The sequence below is a fragment of the Sparus aurata genome, chromosome 4 (assembly GCF_900880675.1).
Source record: "Sparus aurata chromosome 4, fSpaAur1.1, whole genome shotgun sequence".
NCBI classification, from domain to species: domain Eukaryota; kingdom Metazoa; phylum Chordata; class Actinopteri; order Spariformes; family Sparidae; genus Sparus; species Sparus aurata.
The window spans coordinates 35,422,662-35,439,656 of NC_044190.1; the positions used below are offsets into that span (position 1 = coordinate 35,422,662).

At 41.4% G+C, this 16,995-nt stretch overlaps 1 protein-coding gene across 1 annotated transcript in view; it reads left to right on the forward strand.

Moving 5' to 3' along the window:
• The first annotated feature begins 15,612 nt into the window (after positions 1 to 15,612).
• The window catches only part of tox3 (TOX high mobility group box family member 3), a 42,709-nt gene continuing 41,326 nt past the window's right edge, over positions 15,613 to 16,995 (forward strand). Inside the window, exon 1 of the mRNA XM_030415436.1 lies at positions 15,613 to 16,609. Within this exon, the coding sequence (XP_030271296.1) occupies positions 16,508 to 16,609 (102 nt within the window). The 5' untranslated portion in view covers positions 15,613 to 16,507. The remainder of the gene's footprint in view (positions 16,610 to 16,995) is intronic.

Consider the following 16,995-nt stretch of genomic DNA (forward strand, 5'->3'; position numbering starts at 1 on the left):
CATCAACACACGCGGCCCTCGTGGTCCAATCGCCCCTTATAGAAAATTATCTTAAAGCTATCATTATTGCAAATTCAAAAATTCCAGCACTCAGGAGCGCATATTGGATGAGCTCCAGGTCGGAGCCCGTAACCACTCTCTTTAAGTCCCATTTCACATTCCAGTGAAAGGTGCAGCATTAGAAGAATATCCTCCGCCACGCACTGTATACTGATTTCATTCAGCGGGCACTGTGCGGCTATTCATGCTTCGGAAAACACAACCATTTATGAAGAATTTAACGACACAGTCCAGTGCTTGTCCAATCGAATAGAGTTGGAAGGGATGAGAGAGTTTGTCAGGGCCCTGGTGAGTCTACACTAATGGAAATGACAGTTTTGGAGAGAGACAGTAGAAGGGTCATGGCTCGGATCCAGCCACCCCTCTGCTTCCCTCCTGTCCAAACTGGCTGCCCTCCTGAGCCTCGTCTCGCACAACTTAATACGGCGCTCTGCCGAAAACACTGCATTTGTCCTGACATAATTACACTGTGGAAATCAATTATCCTGGAAAAATATCAGTGGTGGAAATCATTAAATCGGTTGTCGGCGGGCACCATCAGCAATTAGTTGTGACTAGTTAACTGACTGCTCCCCGTTTATTTGAAACGATGGTCTGAAGTTGCGCGGTGGTTGCTTTTCTTTACATTTGCAGAGTGACTTACTTTGAAAGGTTTGCGTGACATGTCATTTATTTGACGGCAGCCTATCCCTCTTTCCCCCGTCTCTTTCTGCGTGGCGTTTTAGGGAAGCAAGGCGCTGTGAGAATTGAACATGGAGGATTTGGATTGAAATTAACTGCTTGCTACAAATCAAAGATGTGTCACTCAACGGCCCCGACAGCGCCCGGTTAATTTATGAGCACGGAGATGAGCCTCTTTCTCTTCCAGACTCATCTATATCAGCAAATGGCACATTTATATTCCGGCGGAATATGAGGTTACATTTTGTTTTACACCTGTGTTGACATTTAATTCAAAAGACAACGGCCAAGAGGGCAAGGCTATTCTCAGGCCCGTTTTAATGTATTTCAACGCTCAGCCGTCATAAAAACGAGCCCCGATTTTATTGTGATAATGGAAAAGTAGACTGGAAAAGTGGATTTGGAATTGGTTTGCACATAATATCTTGTGCTATAAAAATGAGATTTGCAGCCATAGGGGAAAACAAATCAAGATCCTTTCTTCAGTTATTGGACCATGGAAGAGAAAATGCAGTTATTTTAATGTAGCTGGAAAATGATGCTGTGTTCATAGTGCTCATGCACTGTGTCCGTCGTGGTGCTCGGAGCGGGAGGTGATTGTCGGGCAACAAACACGCAACTGTAAAATATGTAAAAAGAATATAGAGGAATCTGGAGGAATTGAGAAAATAATACATGGACTCGTTTCGAATTCAGTCAAAATCAAACACAGAACTGGAAACAAATTAAAAAATGTGAACACAAAAGGAAAGAAAAACACAGAAATGTTGCGTAAGATTGCCCGACAGCAAAAAAAAATCAACGTGCACGCAAACCCAAATGAACTAGTATCTCCAAACCAGAGCAGACTGGAGCGTTGAAGTAGCCTGCAGGTCCAAGCCTGTAGTGCTTCTATTTGTATGCAACGGGCAATATGTAGATTTAGATTTGTGTCTCAAGGCAAACAGCCCCTCAAGCAGCGCAGTATTTCATTTCATGCCGAGCATTCAGTTGCAGTGGCGCATAAATATTCATGAGGATTCCTCTGAACCCGTGATATAAACATAAGAATATGGCCAGTGACAGGCATTGGAGAATGGTCACATTGGATCAAATAGAATAACCTGTCTTTGATGCCGCAGCAGTATCACCATTATTACTGTGATTAGAGGACACATATGAGACAGAATAGGACTTGTTAAAACACTTCTCCCACCGCGGTCCTCCAGCATCAGTTTTGCCACGAGCAAAGTAGACTTCAAATGGGCTGCGATGATTAGAGCTGTCTGTGGTAACGAAGCCAAACCGCTGATGATCTGTGGTCAATATCAGTTCACTGGAGTAGTCCAACTGAAGACAAGTTCTTAAAGACAAGTTCATGCATTCTGTATTTCTGAAAAATAAAGGCCACAATTCCCATAACTCCCTTTGTTCTAGTCAAGCGGCCACAATGATTGCTACAATTAGAAGCTAACAGGGATGTGACTCAGGAGCTGTAACTACAAGCTAACACCACATGCCATATAACCCCCTATGTGACACCGAATTTAGCATTCAGCCAAATGCTAATGTCAGAATGTGAAGGTGCTCACAGTAACATTTGATGCTAAGCAGGTACATGTATAATGTTCCTATGTTTAGTTTAGCATGTTAGCCTGCAGAAATATGGTATTCAGGAAACAAAACCTAGATTTATTAGAAGAAATAACAACAAACTGAATACTGGTGCACATTTAGGTCAACGAGAATTGCTCTTTTGGCGATTTTACATTAAAAATTTCCAGCGTTTCGGGTTTACTCCCCGTTTCTCCTGCTGGCTCCGCAAGTAAGATTTTGCTGGACACATGGACTTTATAATGTCAGTATATCACAGATTTTAAATCACTTCCCTCAGTTCAGGTAAAGAGTATTAAATAAAAACTGATAATAGAGTTACATTTGACCCTTTTTACAGTTTGCTGTGTCCTGGTATTGGTAGCAAACTTTAGCAGCGCCATCATATCCGGGTCTAAAACATCCCAAGGTACAAAGCACTGGATACATTAAAATAATGACCTGATGATGCCTCTAGATGGAAAGCTAAGAGACGTCCAGAGTTATTACAATTCATTCCTGAGGGAGGCATGAATGTGAGTGTACCAAATTTCATGTCATCGATGTTGAGACATTTGATTTGAACCTCCATCATTTGCACCTTATGGTGGCCTTGGAACAAAAGTCAGGGGAGCACCAAAGTCATTATGATGTATAATCTGGGAACCTTAAATGTCTATTTGGTGCCAATTCATCTTCTTGGTGTAGAGACATTTCAGTGGATAAGAGAAAAATCTTGAGCTGTTGGTGGTACTAGAGGAAACGTCAGGGGATCCTTAATGCTGCAGGATCACCAGAGTCAGTCTGATTCCTCCTCTGGGGATCATGAACGTCTGAACAACACTTCATCGCGGTACGATCCATCCTGTGGTGGTTAAGATATTTCAGCCTGGAGCAAAGTGATGGATGGACCAACCGACCGACGCTGCACAGGCTAACTTTTACGATTCAAGATTTACAGCCAGTGCCAACACTCAGTGCCAATGCAACAGGTAGTGTGCCATTTATGTAGCAGGGCAGAAAGTAATGTTACGGGTCAGTGTGCAGTACGTCTTGAGTTTCAAGCAGAGTTTCAAGCAGACCACAATATTCTCCTTACCTTGACTGTTCCGTATTGCCTTTTGCAAATGTTGTAGAGAGTAAAAATTGCAGACACTGGTATCATCCAATGTGGATATTCTGGCAAAAGGGTCGGTCCGTGTGCAGCGTTTACAACATGGCTGACTGGAGCTACATCTTAAAACGCATGGCTACGTTTTTGCAAAAGTCAGTAGTACCATTTGCTTCCCTTTTACATTCCAACTGTCCACTCTCAAATGCATGAAAATGCTAATGTATAAAAAAAATGGATTCACTCTGCAAAAATAACCCCAATGCATTTTGATGCAACACAGAATATAAAATACCTCTGATGATTTGTCATAACGCCCCAGAATCAGCTAATGGTACAGTAGCATTTCCGGCTAACACAAACAGACGGAGAATACTGATGTTCATGTTTGAAATTATACTTCAAACTAGAATCAGAAACAGATAAAACTATGAGAGCTGTAACAAAAAACAAGGATCAGCATGGAAGAACCAGGATTGATTAATATGTAAATGATACACACACAATAAATAAAGTAAAATGTAATAATAAGCCTGCAGTATGATGAGCAGAATTCATCTTAAGAATCCCGTTTGTTGTTTCACATTATGTAGACAGTACAATGGCTCACTCACACTGCATGTATGAAAACATACCTGTCATTTTTACACCCTCCCTGCCTCCACGGTGTTTTGACATTCGCACCGCGCTGAGAATAGGTTACATCTGTGTGACTGTTGTCTTTGTATGATAAGGTGACAATTACCCCGAGCAACACTGTAATTTACATGCGAAGCAAAACAAAGAGCCGCTTCTTCTCTCTCAAGACCGCAAGACAAACAAAAACAGGAGTTTGCCCCAACATGTTGCAGAAGGAACTGATTTTCGTTCTACAACGAGAGCCGAGCACTATTCATCATCGTGCATTTCGACGTTCATTACAGAGAACTCATTACACCGGACCATTTAGAGTGTGTGCTGCACTCTGGGGCACATTTATAATATTTTTCATGAGCAAATATTTCTGGGGTAACAGATGTTCTGTCAAAACACACGGTAATTAATATTTTTGTGGCACACTCTCACGCATCGAAGTAAATATTTCAAAAGGCAGCAGCAACACATGTGAATTCGAATGCATGTGTTTTCATTTAAACCACAAAATGATGCTTCTTATTAATTTACTATATAAAAAAACAACTGAAACTGAAGAACAAAATGCAGTGAGCTATTACATATGAATCTGCTCTACACTGGCATAATAGTTTACATTTATGTAACTGCAAATTTAAAGGTTCAGGTCATGTAATTCACAAAATGAAAAAAAAAAATAAATAAAATAAAAAAAAAATATATATATATATATATATATGGATATGTTCCCTCCCAAGTGGCTTTTAATTTTATTTACCAAAATCTTGAGATTTCTGCTTTTGAGATATTACCTGCCATCCCATCACAATAAACTTTAGCCGTTTACAGTAGCCAATAGCACTAAATCTATGTTATGCACCCTGACGTAGAGCTAGCTGTCCGCTAACACTGGCTAGCCAAAACAGGACATATCAACACAACCTCCGGTAAGACGGTGGCCAGTTTTAAACCAGGGAATACAGACCCAAGGTGGTTCTCTTACCAGCTGATGGCATCATGTGACCGATAAAATAGCTAACTTAATTTAGCACAAAGCTACTGGTGTAAGTCCATTAGGAAACTCACCTCGGTACTGTTGCTGGCCTCCATCGTTCTTGGAGCTGGTTGGCATTAACATTAGCCAGCAGCTACATTAGCAACAGGCAAAGCTATCTGTCCAGAGTCGAGATGGAGCAGAAAGCAATTTCTCCCTAAAATATTATCCAGTTTCACCCAAATCAGTGAACCAAGTTCCAAAGTTGTGTTTTTGTACAAGTTATTAAGTTATTGGCAGCATTTTAGAAAAGAGAGTGCTCACTTGGATGCAAAATAAGTATACGCCCCCAAATGTAGGAGGAGTCAAACACATATTAAAAACTCAAAATTACCACAACAAATACCAACAAAACAATCTTTTTGTGTGGCTGCTGTGTCTGATAGTGGAGTATAGGTGAAATGTAGAGCAAGACCTCTGAGATTAAAACATGCTAAACATTGATTTTGTCTTCACAGGAACTTTAAGGAAATGTTATTGTGACGCTAACAACGTTCAAAACAACATTTTGGAAACTAAACTGCAACACATTCCTGTTCTAAATAGAAAATAGTCCATAATGACATTTGCTGACAGTGAAGTAGAACCAATTTCAGGGAATTTATCTGGAAGTTTGTGCTGTATAGCTACTATGAAAAGCATCTTAGGCCTTTATGTATTGTTAAATCAGCAAAATTATAAAGTAAACAGTTGGATTTTGGTTATCGGAGTGAACGTGGAAACTGTGTAGTTTTAAAGGGTGTCTTCTATTCTGTCTATTCATACAGTCGGATCAAAGAGAATGTGTGATTCAGATGTACTATATTAGCCCACATGTGCTTTACTCATTAATGTTGCCCATGTGCCAAGACGGCTTCTTGTTTTGATGTTGCTCTTTTCCCCTCCTCTTACACAGCGATCATGTGGGTAAATATAAAGAAATTAAACATAGAAACTCAAAAAAAACCAAAAAAAAAACCTGGGGAAATCTGAAATTATTAAAAGAAAACTGAAGCATATAATGTAATTACGTCCCGGATTTAAGGGGACGTCAATCAAGGGGCGTATCTTGGAATCGCTTAATGGGATATTGAAATATCCTCTTCCAGCATGTGGCACTGAAGGCAAGCGCTAATTAGTATGAATGACGAGTGCTAAGATGACTAATGCGGCTGAGGACAGGTTTTAATTGAGAATAATATAATGAAGTGTCCTGCAGATTTGTCAGTGTGCAGTCCTTGTTCCCTCTTGGTCCTGAGACTTGTGATAAAATAGCCAGCGGTGTGTCCAGAAACAAAAGAGTTTAGTTTTATTCTTATCGGACAGGTGTCGTTTATTATTGTCTCATTCAGACGCAACCTGTTTTATTTTGTGCGGAGGGTGAGCAAAATTTGATTCACTAAATTGTCTTTGTTTATTGTTTCAACGCACAATATGAATATTAAGTGGGAGGGGAGAAAATGACAATGTTTTGGTACAGTATGCCCAGCAGCTGTATCTGAACGCAGCAATATGAGTCCTAAACAAACTGCGGGGCATTAATTGTGTTACTCATGTGAGAATACAAGAGGCAGAGATATGATTCAACGGTGAGAACATTTACTGCAAATCCACCAAGAATAAAACCAAGGCTTGTTTACCTTTAATGTCTAATCTCCCTCATTATTGCTAAGAAGTGTAATATAGGCAATGGGCCCCCGAGGGCTCGACATAAAATGCAAACACAGGCGCTGGGAGGAGAGAATAAGAGTGAGGGCGGGGGGCTGAAACCAGCACGGGTTGAGATATAATGCAGCTGCGGTGTGTTACATGCAGCAGGACTGTCAAATCCAAACATTTCTTGTTTATAAAAGAGAAACTGAATGTTCTGCCATTGTTTAATTGTTAAACAGGATGGAAGCAACCTGCTGAAATGACCAGAAGCACAGCAGTCAGCAGCCGGACTGCACAGCAGTCGTGTCTGCGTTGGTAACTTTAACTACTGACGAAATGGTTTCAAAATGAAAGTGTTTCGATCATCAGACCTTGACCAGAAACACTCTTGAAAACATGGTATTCAGTCAAACTGACTGGGGTGAAGGCAGCGTGCTTGTTTGTGAGTGACTCAGCCAAATCATCACAATCTATTTTACCCAGCGTCCAAACTTTTAGAGAATAGCGGTTGTATAAGCATGATCGTTTTTGAAATTGTGCAAAAATACCTGATACCTTGTAAAATATCTGAAATTCTCTCTTTTATTTACTAAAAGTCCGCCCACTCTGCAGCCCTCATGTGATTGTAAAGAACAGATTCAGACAGTGATCTGTTTTGCACGTCACCTGTTTTTGCACCTACATAGACGTCCAAGAGGGGTTCTGATCGGACATTTAAACATTTAAACATTCAACTCATGTTGCATGTCCACAGATTAGGAGTCCTTGCCGGTCGTCCAACCTTTTTTGAACTTCTGCTAGACACACTATAGTGGGTCTTGACGGACGGACGTTAAACAGAAATGATCTGGTCGTCTCCCTGACGATGCATGTTTGCTGGGTCTACTTGTCTTTTGAAGTGGTACTTATTGATTTTTGGCCGCTTGGGGGTGGAAATACCATCGATTAAAGCTGATAATGTGAACATGTTTGCAAACAGTTACGGATTTGCACAACCAGCAGACTTTAACATGTACGTGAAGTTGTGTCTCTGGCCACCAAACGAATGCAGATTCAATTTCCACTCCCTTTTTTTTAGCTCTGTTTTTGCTCCTGATGGAAAATATATGGTTCTTTAGTTGCTAAATGCTCCGGTATCCTATGTTTACCAGCTGGTCGCTAACTTTGGTGTTTGGTGTTGGGTAGGCAGCATAAATGGCTTTACCAGAGCTTTTTCACAGAAAACAGCCTGTACATAATATTTATCAGTCCAGTTTTGAATCCTTGTACATGCAACATATCCATACTGTATACCCTCGGGGTGATTTATCCTGCAGAACTACAGCTGCCTGACCGATGTGACTGATCAGCCTTTGTTTCATTCCTGTGGGTAAAAAAAAATCAAGAATGTCATTCAGCACGCCGACATCTGAAATGGCACATTTTTGTAATCGAACGTCTCGAGCCGTAAAAAGAGAAAAGTTTCTCATAACTACACGGAGTGTTAGACCGAGAGCTTATCTTTGAGAAAACGTCTCCTTATAAATAGCGGAGCTCCTCTTCACGATCGTGTCGCAGCTATTATCATTACTGAAGGAATCTATCTGAGAGGGCAACAGAAGGATAAAGATGATATGTAATGACTTAAGGCCTGAAACACATTCTCCACAGAGAGACATGTTCTCCGAGCTACTAAACAGATTATCACGGCTGAAACGCCATTGATTAGGTTTTATTGCTTTTTCCCTTTCAGCCTCACAGCCTTTACAGATTTTTAATAAAACGTGGATAGTAAGTGAAGAACGTAATTATTATCATATTTTATACGAGACATATATTGTATCCAGAGCAGTTGAGGGAAGTTGTAAGCGGGTTGTGTAACGGCTTCGCTGTGAGGTCTGGAGTGTGTTATCCGCCTGTGTTTTCAGTGCGTAGCTACGGGCCACTGTCTATCTCTGAGAGGGTGTCAGACTCAAATTTGTCAGTGATGAGTGTGTGTGTGTGTGTGTGTGTGTGTGTGTGTGTTCAGGGGTCTCAGTGGAGTGACAGTTAACTAACACTCCACAGCAAAACAACCTTGCAAGTCTCACAGCTACAGCTCTTTTTTTTTTCTCCCTTCTTCTTCTAATGGCATGTATGTTTGTCCGAGGAGAGAACACTTCAGTAGCGTCTTCCCTCGGTTGTGTCATGCTTCTTGAAAGAAAAGCCGCCCGGTTACTGCTTATTAAATAACACCTATTAGTGCCTCCTCACAATGAACAGATAGGGGCAATGTTTTTTTTTATATATATGGAACAAAACATCATGGAGGCAGTTGAATAACTCTTGCGCGCGGTTGACCGAGCAACAATAATAAGCCAAAAATTTGCAAGGCCACTGTAAGTCGGGGTAAAAATAGACCTCCCGATGTCGTCGGCGTTTTCTGACCTACAAACCAAAACGTGAAGTAAAAGTGACAGGAGCAGATGTGGAGCCGGCTCAGTGTCGATGAAGGTTAGAGGATTATGTCAACATTATTAATTCATAGACAGCAGCAAAGCATATTAAAATGCATCGTTAGCTTCAGATAAAGATTGCAAACAATTACAAAATCTCGACCAAAAGCTGTTTAACCAGCCAATAGTTGACCCTTCCTAAAAAATCTATCTAACAACATCAACACCATAGACCCCTCATTTGAAACATTATGATGTACAGTCACATTATGATGATGGGAAGATCTTCACGGACACATCACATAGTGTACAGTCACATCTGAGCTAAGCCAGTGCTAGCAAAACGCTAGCTAACCGGCTAGCTAGCGTAAAATGGTCAGCACCATGGCCTTCAGTCAGGAATGAAGCGATGTTGATGCTTGGTAAGGTCTTTTTTCAGTTGGGTCAAACTTACAAATGTTTGACGACAGCAAATACAGAACCAAGGGGCTTCTCTTGCCGGCTCATGGCTTCCTGGCTGATTCAGCAAATGTGACCAATAAAATAGCTAATGGTAACGTAATTTAGCAGCAATTACCGATCACTGTAGCCACAAAGCTAACTCGAATTCGAACTGCGGTCAGCCTTCTCGCCAGCAACAATCTCCTCCACCTTCGGATATGACAGCTCAGGTCTTAAACATGTTTCCTGAACGCTTTAATAGACTTTTTGCTGAGATGTCAATGTGGTACGCGGCCCTAAATGTGAACATATCAGCGGTTTACAGAACGTGTTTGCAGAACTCTAAAAAAATGACGCTGCGTCCATCTCTCACTCTGACTTACTCTCCAATATTTTAACTTTTAGCTGACTACCTACATTCTCTACTCTAAAACCAACTGTCATTTGAACTTGATGTTAATGCTCACACACCACCTGACACTTCGAACTAGTCGGAGTGATATTCAACTGACATTTCCACTGCTTTCATCTCTCCCCATCCGACAGTAGCACTACTTTCAGCGGCTACATGCCCGCCGCTTTGATCTCTTATTGTTTAACTGAGAGTTCATCTGCTATCAGTGATTACACGCTGACATTTGCAGCTACAGTTATCACACTTTAATGATTTCAGCTCCTCTCGGAGGGCTCGAGCTTCACTTGATACTTTGCTCTGCACTCGGGCTTAAAATTAGGACTTTTTTTCCCACTTCTTTTGGCACTTTTCACCACTTCAGCTGCTTTCAGTATGTCCATGCTTGAATGGTGTAACAGCACTGCAAGCACACTTTTGCATCATCCTATTGATACAGCGGCCATGGAGAATAAATAGTGCGCAACAACCACGTGTTAATTTAATCCCCTCCTGTATGTTCGTCTTATATGAGGTGCTGATAAATGAAGTATTTTTCATGTATGCACGGGAACTGTCTCGATGATTGAACTCATTAAGCTGTAGCATGCATATTTTCTCCACAGGGGGACGGTGATAGTAATCATAATAGCTCCGAGCATGACAAGTGCACGAGCATCAAATCAACATGATTTAAATTATCAAACGTGAGACTGTTTAATTGTCTTCGGTGTAACTTCAGCGACGAACGTCAGACTGCAGCTCTTTGTGGAGGTGTCGCACGTTGTGACGGCCTCACACGCTTAATACAGAGGGGGATCTTACAGTAAATAAAGACTAGGTTAATTAATTATTTTTTAGCATTTATCACTCTTTTGTACCTCCATTATAATTGCTCTGCACCGCTCTTATTGAATCCGAGCAGGAGCCAGCAGAAGATAATTTGTTTTCACGTTACCAAATGGTTCCAGTGTTGCCAGGCTGAGAGGAAATGACATATGGTAGAAAAGCATAATTCATCTGGCTGAGACACTGATACCCAACCATCAGAAAAGAAATTAATTCCGCTCCCCAGCTGCACAGCCAAACAACATTAAAAACAGGAATAAATAACAAACAGCAAACCGACACACACACACACTCGTGTTGTATTGAAAACCAAACATCCAATAACTCGGCTGGATTGGGGATGTGGAGGGAGCTCGCTTATCTGATATGCGGTGTGTGGGAGACTGCGTGGGTTTTTTTTTTTTTTTTTTTTTCTATGTGTCTGTACGTGCAGGAGTGAATGAGATTTGATTGGGGTGGGCGTATCGGCGTGAGTAGTATGTGAAGGCATTGCTTCGTTATGCATGCAAAAGCCACTATCAAACGAGAACATGACGAAAAAAACGTGTTTTTTTTGCATTTATGCATCAGTGTGTACATAATTACAAAGTAGATTTTCTTGGCGACTATCGTGGATTGTTGACCATCTCTAAGCGAGCACTGGAGAGCGTTCAAATGAGGATTATCTCCTCCGGCGCAGCACAGCAGAGTTTAGCGCTGTATGTCATTGATTAAGCTTGCGTATATTATATGCCAGCACACATCCCACTTGCACAGAGTTTCCCTCTGTCCCATAACAAGTGCTTAAATGCACCCTCATAGGAAAGACGAACGTGCATATGTAGTGTATGTGATTGCTTTTATAGTCATTGTGTGAAATGCAATTGTCAAGCATGAGATTCACAGGTTTACAAACATGAGATGTGACCTATATTCTGTTTTACATCCACAGACTTTCTGTCATGATTCCCAGAGTTGAGTAAGATACAGATGTATTTAATAAAGAAGAAGGGTGCTGCTAACTTAGCTGCAGGCCGAGTGTATTTTAAAACCAGTTGCAAAAGTCTTTTTTAAGGATATCAGAATATAAACATTAATATATTGATAACAGGTAGAAATAACAACAGATCATTGGATAATTATGTTGTCATTGGAGAGTACAATACGAATACTCACTCAAGCTATTTAGAAAAGAATCTGGCTGCAGTCGCTTCAAACTGTAACTGTAAAAAGAGACATTTATGAGACGTTTACAATCTGAACCTTTTTATTTCATTTTGTGCGAACAGAAAACTCACCGAAAACAAAGTGGTCAAGGTTTACAGTTACACGTCACATTTTAAAGCTGCAATATGCAAGAATTTGACTTCCTGATGTGGCGCAGAGATATCTACTCAAGTTAGCATGCTAACCAGCTAGCTCCAACTTGTCCTGCTTCAAAAATGTTGCACTCGAGGTCCTCAACGCTAACGCTACCTTCTCTGAGCTCCCATACCGAACTGCGAGATAGCGTGCTAACGGCAGCTAGCAGCAGTTAGCGGTTGCTCTGATGATATATACACCTCTATTATTTCCTCGGGATATGAATTTGTCATTCTTAAACATGTGCACCTTTGACCACACAGTGTAATTCTGATACAGAGCAGAAAAGAGGAACGTTTTCTGTAATAACACTGCATCCAATTAAAAACAGCTTCTTTTTTTATGCTACAGATCCTCAAACTCCCAACAGACAATGAATAAGAAGAGACACTGATGCTGTAACATCATGGAATGGTAGAATCCTTATGATTAAATACTATTAAACACTATAAATATATATATGTCATGTATATGTATGTATTAGGATGCAGAAAAATACATTTCAACATATTGCCAAAGAAGTGATTTGATGGTAAATAAAGAAAAATCTGACATTCGCAAACAAATAAGACATTGCAGCAGAGCTTTGCGTGTGTGTTCTCATGGCCGACAGATAACATTGATTTTCATGATTATTCCGACCTCCCCTCTCCACTGTGGAGAGCTTTGAGTGTGACAGGTGAATGAAAAGACTCTTTGTGTGTTTACCTCACAGCCAGGAGTACAGCGAGCGTTATTTAGTTCATCTCTCTCCTTTTTTGTTAAAATTCTGGATTCTGACTATTTCAGAAACGGACATGACAGCTCATGTTAGAAAATTCCCAGCGCAGAAGGTCACGATAATAATCCTTTTCTGACATGTCGACGTGTCGTAGCGAGAAAATCGCAGGCGTAATTAATAGCATTAATTATGGCTGTGTTCCATTCAGGTGTGTATGTTCCAGGGTATTGGAACTGTGCGGCGCTGTCGGACTGAAATGGCTTACTGGGACACTTTAATTTAACACAGCCATCATTAATGTTATTAATTACACCTGTGCTTTTGCAGCTACGCTTAGTTAGAACGTCTGCGGTGAAAAGGGCGACGCTATATATAGAATTTGATTACACTGGATTATCACTTTTCCATTAATTAGCTATTCGTCATGTCTGATGTTGAAACAGCACAGAAAATCCGACATGACAGCACAAAGAGATGTTCTATTTAATATGAGCACAGTTTCCAATAAAAACACATCTCGTTTCTGGGTTCTGTTTCCTATAACTCTTCAGTAAGTGGTGACATATTCAATATAACATCATGTCAATATTTTTTATTGCAACCAGATTTACCGCCTCTGCTCTTCTCTTTCTTTCTTTTAACTCAAACCTCTGAAATGCTTCGACAGTAAACAATAAACTATTTTTACTTTTTTATCTGTACGTTACGGCTGCCCATAAACCTGATGAGACGCTCTTACAGTCGGTGGGTTTTCTATGGATCCCTCGTGTGCACCCATTCTCTCCCCCCCCCCACCCCCCCCAACAGTGCTGTGAAGTACTTCTTCTCAAAAAAATAATACATCTGATCTGGTTGTCTGGAAATAACAGCTTCCAGCCGCCACCTAAAAGTCACACTTGCACAATATTTTCTTGTTGCTGACTCAGAAAACTGAGAAGGGTACACGGAGAACTGTGCACAAGCTGTATGCACACAGCAACGCTTCTTTTGTGCAGTAAAACAACATCGTGGTTGTGTCAGGCAGTCGGAGATACATGAGGGTTATTCTGTATTTCCATAGATGATGAGTTGTGATTGGATACGCACATATTTGAGCAGGAATGAAACCAGCCTCACTGAATCGTCACTGCAATCATCAAACACAATGATAAAGTTACATTTCATTGATTATTTCTTGCCTACACTTGATGAAACATTTATTATCTGGATTATAAAACCCAAACAAGTGCACTTTGGGATTGTCAGGGATTTTCTTCTAAGACACTGTCAAACATACTAATTGCATTTTTTGTCAAAGGACCGATAAACCAGACGCATGAGATCATTGAATGTTAAAAAAAAAAATAGTTTGATGTACTAGAGTCAGGGCAGCTACACAGGGTGTATTGTTTCCCCAGTGCTACAACCTCCGCCCCTCTCATTAGCCAAAGTAGGCTACTTTCTCACACAATATTTTTCTTTTCTCCCTCATTTTTTCACTATTACTAAATTGACCATTATTATTGCATCTGAACATTATTCCAGAGGAGATCTGGGCTGTGGTTGAACTTGATGGTCAGAAAGTCCCTGCAATCTGAACACAAGTATGCGATAACTTAACAAATCGTATTTTAAACGAAGAGCTGAATGAAGTGCATCTGAACGATTACACTGTTCTACTGTAGAGAACAGTGTTGTGCGACCAGTGAAATCATAAATACCGCAAATAAAAGAGGAAGGGTAGCTGATGCTGAAGATAGATGACGAGGCCAAAGGGAAGACAAGACCTCAGTGAAGTTTAGCAGGAAGAAAGAAGAACAGCAAGCAATAATTAAACACTAGCTAGCTAATTGGTTTTTCCCCTTATTTACAATGCTAAAAAAACAATCCACCGTTTTACAGACGCTTCTTTCACGATGTAAACTTACGGATAAGTCTTCTTGGGCTGAAGTGCATCACGTTATGATGTAATTACACGATTTGGCCACTAAGAAAACTGGCGTCAGACAGTTCTTACTGAGGGCAAGAGTGGGTGAACAAACATGAAAGAAAACATTATTCCAGTGGTGAAATGTGAATAAAGCCAGATGAGATTTTCAGAATAAAAGACAGATCAAACACTATGAAATTCAAAAGATGGCATTTTCTGGAAATGGCTCCATCGATGACCTGAGTGGAAAAGGAATTAAAATGTAAAGTCACACTTCTGTGTGTATAAACTTTCACAGTATGTGTAATAAGTCACGAGGCAAAAGACACGGGAGTAACTGTCAGCCATTAAAGGGGCCATTGTCTAGTTTAGGTGATATTGATTTTAATAATTACAATTACAATAATACAAAATCAGGAATATACTTTTTATGTCCCATTACTGAATACACAAGTTGTTCTCAGAGGAAAACACTGTTTGAAGCTAGAAATGTGGCAGGGTCCGCCACATGTAAACAAAGTAAAACAGTACGAATTTGTGTTTGTTCAGTCAGTGAACACGTGTCTCCACTTTTCTTCCTCAGAAACTACATAATGCACCTTTAACATCGACAGGCTTCACTTTTAGTGCCACCGAAACCAACACAGAGATGCAGCTGTGGAACTTTAAAGGGGTTAATATGACACATACGATTATTTAAAAAAACCCAAACATGAAAACGAGCCTCCTGTAATTGTAATTGACGATCATATTTCAACATGTCACATGGAGCTTAACTGCGGTGTTTGCATGGGAGTGGCCTGCTGTGTTTGGGGAGTGGCTGGCTTGTTCACACATTTCGCCTTGTTCATCACTACGACAGGCAGAGCCGAGGGCTGGACTCGTACACCCGGTGTACTACATCACATCCACTAATTGCACCATCTGTGGACTGTTGCGTTCTGCTTGTTTGTTTTGGGTCTTTTTTTTTCTTCTTCCTTCCTCTACAAACCCTCCTCCGATCGCCCTGTGCTTTTTTTTCTCTCAGCAGATGGCTCCGCTGGCTGCTTCTTACTCAAACTGCTTCACCCGCTAGTTTCTTTTCTGGAAAAAGTTGGTGGAGAATTTAAAAAAAAGAAAAAAAAAAAAAGAATAAACTTCTCTCGAGGAGACGCGAAGGAGGGACGCGGACACGAACCCTGGGTGCGCGCTGCGCTCTGACGCGCGGACTTCTTCGCCGTTCCGCCACTTTGTTTTATTTTGTATTGCAGTTTTGTACATGTTGCCGTGTTCCCGCATGTGAAGCGGGAGGAGAAAAGGAGGTGGACCCACGCTCAGGCTCAGTCGCCGGTCTCGTGGCTTCTTTGTATACAGCGGCGGCGGCGGCAGCAGCTGTGTGTGAATGCCTGGGCTCTCACAGGGACAGCGCACTCGGCTCGGTCCAACCTCAGAAATGAAGCGGCTGATCCAGGTGTAGGAGAGGAATACCAAAACTTTTACCCGAAGCCTTTCTTTTTTTTTTTTTTTGTTTGTGTGTGTGTGTGTGTTTGTGTGTCCGCTCACCGCAGTCCTCTCACTCAGCCCCCCGACTGAAAGAAAGCTCGGGTCAGCTCTCCGCCTCTCTTCTCCGTGCGCTTTTGGATTTGTAAACGGCGGAAAAAAACGCACTGATCTCCGGGCAGAGCAGCTGCGCGGCTCCTTCTCTCCCTCTCCGTATCTCTCTATCACACAACACGCACCATGGATGTAAGGTTTTATCCGTCTGCTGGTGGGAATTCTATTCCAGGGGAACCGCCGAACCTGGATTTCGCCCACTGTTTGGGCTACTACAACTTCAACAAGGTAAAGAGAATTAAAACTGCATGTTCGTTCTCGTAGTTGCCCTCCCCGGTGCTCATTACTGCCTCTCTAGAGTTGCTTTAATTAACCCTCCCTCCCCTTGACTGCCTGCCTGCCTGGAACTTTGTTGTTGTGTATTAGTAATGGGAATTAAATCAGGAGACAGCAGGTGTAGTTACTTTTTCTGTCCAGAGGCTCGAAAGCTGCGCTGCTGAACTCTCACCGGAGTGATGTGATCCACAGTCATCAATGGGCGCTGTTGGGCTGCACGGTGTACACTGTTCATCCTAAACAATCAGTGATGGATCCTTGATATCAGCACATCACACACACACGCACACGCACACTCTACAGTATCATGATGGGTGGCTGAGATCCCAGTGTGTCAG